Consider the following 12,511-nt stretch of genomic DNA (forward strand, 5'->3'; position numbering starts at 1 on the left):
AGACCATCCTACTGGTACTGTTGACATCTATCAAACACTGCATTTATACACAGCACTTTGCAATGTGGCTAAGTAGCATCTACAGTTGCCAGAGAAGGAGCTGCCGGTGATGGGAAGCCACCAGCAAATAGCAGCAAAGCTCCAGTTGATTTCAAAAAGCTGCAAGACCTGCAGGGAAGTGGATCAAGGCATGACAGCACCAAGGCTTAAGCAGGCCTGTGCACCCTTTGGAGGTGTAGAAACTGAGTGCACGGTGCTTGCTTTTGCTGAGAACATTCCATGCTGAGTGCCCACGAGGCGCTTTGCTCCTCTGCGGGTCTTCTGTCAGTGTAACTCTACTGATGCTCGTGGACTTCTTGCCAGGTTAGACAAGAGCACATGAAATAATTACAATTCTCTCTTCAAAACCAAATTCAGTTGTAAAGTATTAGAGGTTTTTAAAAAAATAATGTAATTGAACCTATTTCAGTACAGCTGCAGAATTCAGTTTTCCTCTTTGAATGCAAAGGTCTCTGATAATACTAATGCTTTTTGACAAACGTAGGAACAGCAGGACAAAAATTAAGCAGAAAGCTGAGGTACACCCCCTCTCCAGTGACATGAGCCACAGAAGATGTACTTGCCAGAGCTCAGTGAATCGAATGCTCTGGCTTTCACATTTCTCTTGCATCTTATGAAAACAATCCAGTTTTTCAAAGGTAGTAGATTTTGCTGCTACCTGGAAAGTCACATTATGTCTGACAGATGGAAGTTCTCCTTCCATTCGAATACAATTTAAGACAAAACCTCTTTGGAAGAGCAAAGTTTCTGCCCAACTTTATTTTGGACCTGAGTGATCAGCCTTTGCAAGCCAAGAAATATGAAATCAATAACCAAACCAGCTGTGAAATTCTGCAGGTGAGAACTAACCAGATAAAATGGGGACTTTTTGTCTTAGGTTAACAATAGGGAAGGAAAAGAAATACGGAACTGTAAAAATATTCCCATAGCTCTTGCAATAAATACAAGTAACAATACAGTATCAAAACTTGGGACTGCACCAGCAGAATTATTTTCCCTTCTGAAGTTACCATTGATTCCAAAGTCTAACAGAGGACATAACCAGCAGAGACATATCAGAAGAGAGTATCATGCATGGATGGCATACAGAGTGTTTCAAGCATAGCTTAGAAGTCCTGTATTGATAAAGATGTTAATGCACATTCTATACATAATCCTGACAACATGCTGCATAATCCTTATACTTTCATTAACAGGTGACGATTATTCATGGAAAGCAGCCATTCCCACCCCAAACCACCCCAGCTATCCTGTCAGTCCCTACTTACCCAAGGGTCCTATTTTCATCCAGCCATCCCCTCCCCTGCATTTCCCCTTTCCTTAAGAGTGCATGAATAGAGAATTGCAAACTTTTCACACTGCACGTTCCACTCCAAGTCCTGGATGAGGGGCCTGTTTATTCTATGAATATTGCACTTATCCACTCATTGGATTTGTTTTTTCTCAAGAATGCAGAGTATTTAGGAAAAATATAGAAAAAATAGTAGGATACAACACAGGAAAATATGAGTTATTAACAAGCTAGCTATGAAGATCTAAAATTAAATAGTACTAGTTCTATTCTGTTAATACTAGTAATATGAAAATAATGAATGCTTTATCAAATTCCCTTGTTTTTCATATAAGATAAAAGCAGTAACTTTCTTTTTAACTGAGGAAAGCAATGAATATATATTACAATAAAATACGATTCATTAAGATCTGAAAGTGATGAAAACAATTATATAATGCCTTCGTCAAACTTGATAGCACTGTAACGGAAGGAGTCTTTGGGGTGCGTATCCACAAGGGTAAAAACCATTTTTCAGCCATACCCGTGCAGATGTGAAATTCCATATTTAAGAGTAAATGTGAGCCAATTTCAATCCTTCATTATTGTGTGTTTGCTACTACTGTAGACACTGAATTAAAGTCTTCCTGACAACACATCAGTTAAGTATCCTGACACGTGCCCATCTTCTATCATGAGAAGCGTTGCTTGCAAAGGATGAGCACGTATGACTATACACACCCATTGCAAAGCACGAGAGATAAAACTATTAACAGGAATTGCCTCCCACAGGGAAGGGCTGCTGACAAAAACTGACGACTCTTGCGTTCTGAGAGGGTAGACAAGGAAACCAGGAATTAAACTTTTCAGGCATTATATAAACCTCAATAACGACCTCAGAAGTGCTCATTATTATTAAAGTTGCAGTATACAGCAAGACACAATTTTCACATTCTTAAATTTTCGTCTCTGGCGTCAGAGTTTGGATTTTCTGCTGGTCCAAATTCAAGACATTTTGGAAAGCACGGACAGCGGGTGAGAGCAACGCGGTGACAGCAGCCGCCTCTCCCCCCGGAGGAGGGCCCCCTTCAGCTGCAAATGGCTTTGCCCAAGCCCTGCAGAGCTCTTCCTCTTTAACAATCTGGTTCAAGAATAAACCAAAAGAAGAGAGAAATTTAAACAGTACTGTCGATTTCTGCATTGAGTGTTCACTGAGGTGTACGTTACATTTAAATATTGCTCTTGATCCAGTGTCAGTTCCGACAAATTTAGTAAAAACAAAAGCTTAAGGCGACATTAACATTTTAGAAAAGAACTAAAACACTTCTAGCACTACACTGTCCTCTGAGGCACCCTGCCAGGTTTTCCTGCCCTGCAGTCAGCTTCTCTGATTTAGCTTAAGGCCTTTCACTCTGTTTCACAGCAAACAGTGGAAAGGGCTTGCTATTTCAGGTATCAGTGGAGCTGACCAAAACTAGCTGCTCGCTGATGGAAAAAGTAATTCTTTTCCTCTCAGGTGGAAGAATAAGAAAAGAGATTGGTGAGAGATGCTGTGACAATGGTAAAATGGGAGGGGGAAAAATTGCATGGGGGGGGTATTTGCTTTAAAAGTGACCTTTCAAACACAAGCAGTCAAAACAGCCACCAAATAAAGGGAAGCTCAAACAAAAGCTTTCCCACCAGGCTGTGGTGGCCCACATTCATTTCTAACATCAAGTAGGTTGGTTATGCCCTATCTGAGGCAGAGGGAAGCCACAAGTGTGGCTTTGCAGCCCAGCTACAGGTCCTGGCCTCTTCTCAGGGGGGCATGAAACCTTTGGGATGTGAAAAAAGGAGCAACTGAGCCATAGGACACTGGGCTGCTGCTTGAGAAAACCCTGGCTGTGCTGCAGGCACCCTCACCAGGTGTCATCCCCTGCACTGATGGAGCTCAGCAAACCATCTCCCTGCAAAAGCCAGAGCTGGAGAAGCAAGCCAGCAAGATGGAAAAGGAGCTGTGGGACAGACTGATAACTGTTATAGAGGTGGCCTGCATTGCACAGGTTAGTGTGAGGATCTGCCTGAGCCTGTGTCCACCAGGGACCAGCCTCATGCAAGGACATGGCACCACAACAGTCTGCCACCCCAAACCCTGCAAGGACTTTTGCAGTTGACAGCTGCTCTGTGCTCGACTTTGCTGGATGCAGGTGAGAATATCTGTGGTAGTCAGGGCTTTCCCATTTGTGTGCTGCTTTCCCTAGGTAGGGGCTCACGTCACACCGCACCATATTCAGAGAATTCAGTGGCTCAATGCAGAAGATCTGGGAGCTGTGCTTTTACATCCCCTCAAAGAGATGACCTAGAGGGAATGTCTTTAAACAAAACTTTAGAATATTTTAAATAATAAGTTAATTCTTAATAAATATGTGCTTCAAGAAAATGATAATTATATACTGCACCTTTAAATAATGCACTTATTTCTCTGCATTGGCTTCCATTTTGGTTTCTTTTATTGTTAAAGTGCATTAATTCAAAATAATGAACCACTTCCTCATCATTATTGTTAAAATAAATCACAACATTAATACAAGTCACTAAGTCACTACTATTAGTACTGCAATCTAGCAGATAACTCTATGTATTGCTCTATTTAATACTGTCCAGCAGAAGAATATAATACTTCTATTATAATCTCACAACAGCTCCAGCAGTCTTTTATGGCTGCTACCATATTAGTACAATTAAAAATGGGGAGAGGTATGGGAGACAGGGCCACAATGCCTCAAATACACATCCAGTACGATGTAGCTAACTGGATATATACATATATGTTATATGGCAAGATATTATAATATGAAGAGGGCCCTGCACACTGTGATAGGAGCTGTCGTGCAGATACACCTCCTCCTCCTGCCACCACAATATAAAGGGATCCCAACTGAACAGCCTCCCTCCCCACCGGGATGCAAAGAGCTGCTCGAACCACAGCACTGTTCATAGCCAATAGTGGCACCTGGATGTTGTTTCAGCTACCAAAATGACACCAGTCACGTTAGCTGCAGGTTAGCTGTAGGCAACTCTCTCAGTGTTACCAGGGAAATTAATACAAAACGCAAACCACAAAAAAACCAACAATAAAGACAAGAACAACGTATAAATTGTGTAGTATTTTTTTGGCAGAGAAACACACAATATTCTTGTGCTATTTTACTCAGCCCCTTGATCCCAGCTATTTTTAAGTCTTTATATCCTTTAGCTTCTATGCCAAATTGGTTTGAAATTCTGTTGGAAAAATGGCATGTATAATTTTGTGTAAACCAGTAGTGAAATGGGCTGCCCCTTCCCCTAAAAACAGATCTGTAATGCTGCTTATTATTTAAAGAAAATAGATACTGATCTTGAGTGATTAACAAAGCCATTTAACCCCCCCAGAAAAAACCCATATCTTCCACAAGTACAGTAGGGATGTAGGCAAAAGACCTGGCTACCTCATAAACAAAATATATTCAAAGCCTTTTTCAATGGATGCCTCTTCCATTTCCCACCACACTATCCCTACCATGTGCCACATTTCAAAGCATGCATCAATAGAGGCAATTAGAAATGGTTAGATGCATTGTAGGCCTAATTCCTTTGATATTAAATCTCTGAGCCTGAGAAGCCCAGGTACACTTTCCAGTACAAATGTACATCTTTGATTCAAGTGGGAACAGAAACATATTTGGCTCCTCCTTCAGTTTTAAGTCTCTCTTGGTAAAACAAGACCAAAAAAAAAGTAAACCAAGAACACACAGAAAAGACAAAAACAAAACACAGAAAAAACAATTCCCAAAAAATATACAAATTAAGGATGTGCAGACTGAGTTTGATGGCTTTTCCCCCCACCCCCTACTGTAAACACTGATGTTGCAGAAGGTCATGGCTGTTTCTAACTGATACCTTGGTGGGCCCTGCCAGCAGTCAGCACGCTTGAATTCAGACCAGATCACAAAAACGAGAAGTAACACATTTGACAGCTTTGTCTTTAGTGTCTTAAGGGACTTTTGAACATTTTCATATTACATCAAGTTTTGAGAAACCCAACTCTGAGAAGAGAATCAACCAGGATCACCTGGCAGGAGTCAGGCACAGAACTAAATATGGAGTCCACAAAGTAATCAACGTGCTTAAGCATGGGGTTTGTAGGTTTGTTTTACAAGCACCAGTAGGCATTGCTGCCCTAGAACACCTGAAATCCCAACTCAAAGTACAAGACAGAACAAAAGGAAACAAAAAGCCCCCAACTAACGCCACCTGATTGCCTTTTCCGGTGAGTTAGCAGTAACAACAAAACACAGCTGAAGTCAAGAGACCAAATCTCTCCATGGTGAAAAGGCTCCAACTCTGGACCAACCAACTGTTGAGAATAGTAAAAAAAGAAGTGAGCATCTCCAAAGGATTAGAGTCCCTCTGTGTTTCAGAAACTTCCATTCCTTTCTCACTGTAAGTTGTAGAAATGCATCCAGAACTCTTGGGTATTCCATGTACAGACAAGAATGAGGAGAAAGGGAGCCAAGATTGTAAAACAGAGTTTGGCACAAAACTCCCCAAGTAGATGCACGTGTATTTCTCTCTCACAAAAGGCACACATTTGGTTTCCTATCAATAATGGGAAAGATGTGATATCATACCCTGTTACACATACAAGATTATTAACAACTTCACAAAAAGGCATTTGACTATGCTGCATCTTCCTCATAGCTGTTTACAACATATTAACCCAACAAACCTCTCCAGAACACAGCAGGTTTGTCCTCAGCATAGACTCCTTTGTCCCTTTGTACAAACTGGAGCACAGGGAAACGTCTTTTTGTGTAGCAACTGTTTGGGTTTTTTTTTTCCACATGTACACAGCAGGAACAGTATAAATTAGGGAGGTTAAAGATATTGCAATATTAGTTCTTTTTCTCCAAGTAATTTGAGGGCACCCAGCCCTTGAATGGCTTCACACCATTCATAATCTGGCAATACCACCAGCCATTTGGGTTCCTTTCGAGGACCTCCATGCAGACACCTTCTTGAAACCCTGCAGTCTCCTCATCCCCTTCATAGTCTGCAATGGAAACATAGATGTCCTTGAGATTGTTGTGGATGAACTGGGATTTCTCAATGGGCTTTGGCCTGACTGTGGACACAGGAATCCCATTCCTCTGGGTAGAGAGATTAGAGGTGTTCTCTGAGCTCTCTGTACCCGACCGCTCAGGCTGCTTCCCCTTCGCATCACCAGGCTGTGACCATGCATTGCTAAAGGAGCAATTCCGACGGACATTCCTAAGATGATCCGTAGTTGTTAAAGATTCATTTCTGCGCAAGGAGCATGACAGGTTGTTATCCTTTGGTGGTGGAGACACAAACACTGACTGCGGCCGGACAGCAAGTTGCCTCACACCATTCCTCATTTTCACTGGCCCTGATGGCTTTGAAAAACCACCAGGAGGTTTGCTTGGGATAGGTGGTGTTGAACGTTTGCTCTGGTTGATGGTGTTCAAAGCCTGAACCCTCTTCTCTATCTTCTCTAAACTGTTTGACTTATTTTCATTTTTCCTGTTCCTGGCAAATGAGGCATCAGTCTCTGCTGATGTGGTTTCCTGCTGGTTATCAGGGAGAGCCAAATAATGGGAAGGAGCCCAGCCTTCCATGTCTCCGTATTTCAGGTACCACCATCCACTGGCTTGCTTTTCCAGCACTTCCACTTCTACTCCTGCTGGGAAGCAAATTTCAGAATCCTGTACCTTTTGGTATGAGTCAGTGGTCACATAGAAACATCTGGAGTCATTTTCTTGCTCAGTTTTGGCTGTATGGCTAGAGCAGAAAATGCCACGGGAAGGAGCTGTAATAATATCAGCCGAGCTCCTCCTAACAGGATCCTCTTGGTTATCAGAAGCTGTATATGGGGGACTCTCAGACTCTTCACTTCTTGAACCTTTAAGTCCACCTCTGAGTTGCCCAGTTGGCCTCAGCTGTCGCCTTAAAGTGCTGATATCCATCTTTTCTTGGCTCTGAGAGTCTGCCTTGTTCAGGAAGGGCTTGGGCCTAACAATTGGCTTTGCTCTAATGGAAGGACTTTGACCAGGCTCTTTCTTCATGCCTGTCCTTGGCACACTTCGTAAACCAACATCTGAAGCTGACCTTGGTTTTGTTTCCTCACTCCTGGAATAATGGCATTTTCCAAGATCAGGCTGAATGTTTTTGTCCATCTTGAGCTTCATAAGTGATGACTTAGGAGAGCTGGAAGATGGAGAATTCCTTTGGATCAAGGAGAGAGAGGAACTTTTCTGAGAATCGGAGTCTCCACTAGATTCCTTATTGGACGAAGCATCTTCCACATAACGTCTGAATCCCTCATTCTCATAGATGGTCTCTTCTTCGTGAGCAACTTCTTCTGAAGACTCTCCTACTTTGAACTTTGTTTTCTGAAGTGATGACATAGGAGAGGGCTTGAGGGGCTGAAACAGTCGTTTTTCAAGAGTGCCCTCCTCATGATGACTTTCACTCCCTTCACACTCTGAGTCGAAGCCAAAGGCAGGCACATCATACTCAGGTTCTTCATATTTCAGCTTGTGGGGAGAGTCCTGGGTATCGCCTGAAGAAACTGTTCCAGGAGCTGTTCCTTCTTCAGGGTCTTTTGGTTTACTGGGAGGTGCTGGGGGAGGAACTTTTGGGCGGGTTAAAGTACTGGTTCTTCTGTTTAAATTCGGCTTCTTCCTTTTGTCAATGTAAGATGCTGGGGCCCATCCCTCCTTCTCTCCAATCTGCACGTACCACCAGCCACCAGAATTCTTTTCTATAACCTAGGACATGACAAAGAACATGTTACTTTGACAAAAGTCTCAACCAAAAGCTTTCCACTCCTTCCTGTTCAATCCAGTTCCCTGTAATAGCCAAATATTACAGTTTTTCCAGCTGCACTGTTAAGGCTCACCTCTGCTTTTTGTCCTCCACGAAAGCTTATGCCATCAGAAATACATGACTGGAACTCTGCAATGGTGTAGTATTCCACTTCCACAGAGGGTGGCTCTGGTGGTTTGGGCAACTGAAAACCCTACAGAAAATAGGGAGTTTTGTTCAATCAAACCAAAGAAACAGTGGCTGAACAGCAATATGAAAAAATATTTGCCTTCATTCACTGAAACTCTTCCTTATTCCTGTGCTACTTCCTAATGATAACTTCCCAGTTCTCCAGAGTGGAAGCTGATATGCTGAGATGGGCCACAAGAGAGAAGCCTATCAAAATGCGCACTGTTCATGCCTCCTTCACCACCTATTAAAACTGTGATAATCTTTACCTAAACAGTAAAACATTATACTGATGGGCCATAAAGTGTGAGCTGCCATTCCAGTCACAGTAACAACAGCCCATGTACTCTCAGTTTTGTCTAGAAAGACTCGGTTCTGAATGGCTTGCCACAATTGCAGAAAATCACACAGCAACTGGCCCATAAGTTTCTGCCTGTCACCAAATACACTGCCTTAAAATGTAATCCTAATGAATTATTGCTCTTAATCTGTTGTGGGATTTTTAAACCATCTGAAAGAGTGGTATGAGCTAATAGGATTCTGTTGTAGCAAGAAAGAATAATATCACAGACACCATGAAGAGCTTTGCTCAGCTAAAGTGGTAAGAGAGAGGAAGGGCTTTACTACGGGATCAAGATGCCAGTTCCCTCATGTAACAGAGTCCCAGAACCTCTACTCAATCCCAACATGACCTGCATTCAAATTGTATAGAGGCTCCGAAAGAAGCACGACACTGCTATTTACAGCCACTCTGGCAGCATACCAGACTCTTCTAAAAGCCATGTGCCTTTACATTGAGCTGTTGCATTTCAGAGTTTGAAACAATTATTTTTAAGGTGATAAAGGGGGTAAGAGTCCTATCAAGAATTTCATTACCAAAAGCTTTTCAGATTAGCACAATGCTCATCTACAGAATGAGTAAATGTTGGTGAAGCTTCACAGCTTGTGGTTCTAACACTAGAACTGCAGCATGTCAGGATCTCTTGACCATAGGTCAGACCTGCCACAGACATGCACAGGACAGCCAAAGACACAAAATGATCCTAAGCCATCAATGGGAGAAAAGCAAATTGCGTACTGTGCTTTATTCTCACGCTGCTCTGTTTCTAAAATATCCTTGTTGTTGTAACTAACAACCCAAGTTTTATCACATGAATGTGATGAAACACAGCATGTGGTATTTCATGGAGAATGCACCACTGCACCTTAGGAGCCATGTTTAACAATGTTATAATTGGATGTTTCTGCACTATAAATGCTGAAACACAGCAGAAGTGCAGCATAATAAAATGCCTTCAGATAATAGCATGGTTTGGATTAAATGAAGATAATTGAGAACAGCAGACATGTTCAGGGTTTTATATATATTATCATTGTTATTTTTAGCATGAGATTAAGAGTAATAGTCTTGCCAAAACAAAGTCTATCTGAAAATAATGCAAAAAGAAACAGGAAGAAAATGCCAATATGCTGTTCATCTAGTTAACAGGGATCTCAGATAACACACAAAAAATTGTAAGTCACATACTGCTAAAAAAGGGTACAACAAAGATTAAACACTATGTATTGTCTAGTTGTAAACAAGTTATTAGCATGACTTTGTGCTAATAGATTACTTAGTACTTTCTATTTGAAGATCACAGTCCTAATATCAAATTGGTCCTCCAGCTTTGAGGGTAAAAATCATAGGAGGTCTCATTCCCATAGTACACATCCTTCCATAAAGTCTCAAGTCACTTTAAACATGTACAAAAGTGAAGCTTAACTATCTCAAAGACAGTAGGAATGGAAGAAGGACAGAAGACAAGAGAAAGTCAAAAGATCCAGTCTGGCCTAAAGACACACAGAGGTACTTTAATGCTGCTGAGTCAGCCAGACAGGCTTTAAGGCTCATGCACAACATAGTAATTTTAGGATTAACAACCCTGCAGTTCCCAGTTAATGTTAGGATGTCCAAAGGTCTGCCCAACAGATGAACAATAAAATGAACAGGCATGAGAAGGCTGCATGGAGACCTCATAGCAGCCTTCCAGTATCTGAAGAGGGCCTATAATGGTGCTGGGCACGGACTCTTCACTGGGGACTGTAGCAATAGCACAAGGGGTAACGGGTTGAAACTTAAACAGGGGAAGTTTAGATTGGATATAAAGAGGAAGTTCTTTACTGTTAGGGAGGTGAGGTACTGGAATGGGTTGCCCAGGGAAGTTGTGAATGCTCCATCCTTGGCAGTGTTCAAGGCCAGGCTGGAGAGAGCCTTGGGTGATATGGTTTAGTGTGAGGTGTCCTTCACCATGGCAGGGGGGTTGGAACCTGATGATTTTAAGCTCTTTTCCAACCCTAACTATTCTATGATTCTATACCCCTCCCCCCCCATACAGCTGTAGAAGGTCTCATAATTCACCCACACACCTACCCCACTGCTAACATATATCGTAAACCAATACAAACCAGACTGGATTCTCTTCGTGGTGGTGGCCTTGTTCTTAGATTTGGAGAACCTGAGCAGGAAAGGGAAAAGGGACAATTTATTTAACTTTGTAAGTACTGCTAAACACATTTTTCAGCAGCTCTTTGCTGTTACATAGTTTGAGAATATTAGTTGTCAGTATTTGCAATATTTAAGGCATCTGCATGAAAAAAAGATAGGAAACTATGAGGGTATATTAGAAATACCAAGGTAGCTTAGCTATTCATCTCAGCTAAGCCAGCAAATTTAAGAGGAAATCACTGCCAGAAAGTAGTGGATTGTATTTTCTGCTGGAACTGACCAGCACCATTGGAGATTGGCCAGTACAGAATTGGCCTAATACCTAGTTTTCTCCCCAGCGGTAAAAATAATCCACTAAATTAATAACACTCATGTTGTCCTCTATCATAGTATCTTGCTATTCCTTGTATAGACTGGTGTTATTAGCATCTGCATTTTGCAGACAAACTAGTAAAAACATTATAGCAATTTGCCCCCAGGAAAACAACAGAACGAATGCAAGAGAAGATATAGGTGCTCTCCCTGACTCTAACGCACCATCACATCATCTGCATTACTGAGGGTGGGGGTCACATTTTAGAGTTTTCAAAAGGAAAGGAATCTTTCTCTGGGAAATAGTAAAAAGCAAACACATACCGGTTAAGATAAAGAACCACCAGCCAGCCCTTGTAGAGAGTGAAATCAAATTTCATCACTACTAATGAAGGACCATGTCCTGCCCTTCCTGCAGATCTACAGACAATACAAAGATCTGCTCATGTGGACTCAGCTATAAAGCCAGTACACATGGCACTTAGGCAATGCATGCCCTGAAAGGCAGAAAACAAAATTCACTGAAAGCCAGTGGAAACCCAAACTACTTTACTGCCTTACTTATTTGAGCTCTTTGTGGTGCTATCCTTGCTATGGCTGGGGATCCCTGGGCCAGTTTGGAGATCTGCTTGTCTGGAGTCATCATGGCATTGCCATTAGAGTCATTGCACAGGATGGGCAAACTGATTTCCTTCTTGGTGATATGAGTTTCTGCAGTCTCATTTTCTGCTTGAGTTTCCTTATCAGTGGATGATTTCTTGTTCAGCAGGTTACTGATCTCCATGATGTTTCCTATGATTTCCACTGGCCCAGTTAAGTTCTTTTTCCTGGATGGAAGATCATCTTTAGCCTTCTTCAGATACGAAGCTGGGGCCCAGCCCTCTTTGCCTAGATACCTGCAGAGGCAAACGTAAAGATCATCACATCTTCTCACACATTTAAGGTATCATAGCTAAGGCAGAAGTGATAAATGATAATATAAGCCAAAATTTGAGGTTCTTGGATAAGCTTTTCTGGTCTCCATTACCTATTGATCAAAACATGTCAGCTGAGGTAGCCATGAGCTGTGGACTGCTGTTAAAACCCAGTCATCCTATGGAAGGACTTATGTGTTTTATGCCACACTCAAAACAGCACTAGGCAAACTGAGTATTTTCTCATACAGCAAAAAAAGTAAATTATCAAGTAAAATATTTCAATACTTTCTAGTGGCAACTCAAAAGGGAAAAGGGCTAAACTAAGGGCAGATGGAGCTCAGTACAGAGACCTTGTCTACAGTTCAAGGTCCTTATTCAAGCCTCCCCCCTTGCAACTATTAACATACACTGATGCTCCTCCCATAACTC

General features: G+C 41.9%; 1 protein-coding gene across 2 annotated transcripts in view; it reads right to left on the bottom strand.

Annotated features, from left to right (window-relative positions):
* Positions 1 to 6,168: 6,168 nt before the first annotated feature.
* Positions 6,169 to 12,511, bottom strand: part of SH3PXD2A (SH3 and PX domains 2A) — a 249,054-nt gene continuing 242,711 nt past the window's right edge. For both annotated transcript variants that reach the window (XM_005154542.3, XM_031053830.2), the window contains 4 exons: positions 11,727 to 12,061; positions 10,814 to 10,863; positions 8,271 to 8,390; positions 6,169 to 8,139 (listed from right to left, as the gene is read on the bottom strand). In XM_005154542.3, the coding sequence (XP_005154599.2) occupies positions 6,244 to 8,139; positions 8,271 to 8,390; positions 10,814 to 10,863; positions 11,727 to 12,061 (2,401 nt within the window). In that variant the 3' untranslated portion in view covers positions 6,169 to 6,243. The remainder of the gene's footprint in view (positions 8,140 to 8,270; positions 8,391 to 10,813; positions 10,864 to 11,726; positions 12,062 to 12,511) is intronic.

This window comes from Melopsittacus undulatus, chromosome 4, assembly GCF_012275295.1.
Source record: "Melopsittacus undulatus isolate bMelUnd1 chromosome 4, bMelUnd1.mat.Z, whole genome shotgun sequence".
Taxonomy (NCBI): Eukaryota; Metazoa; Chordata; class Aves; order Psittaciformes; family Psittaculidae; genus Melopsittacus; species Melopsittacus undulatus.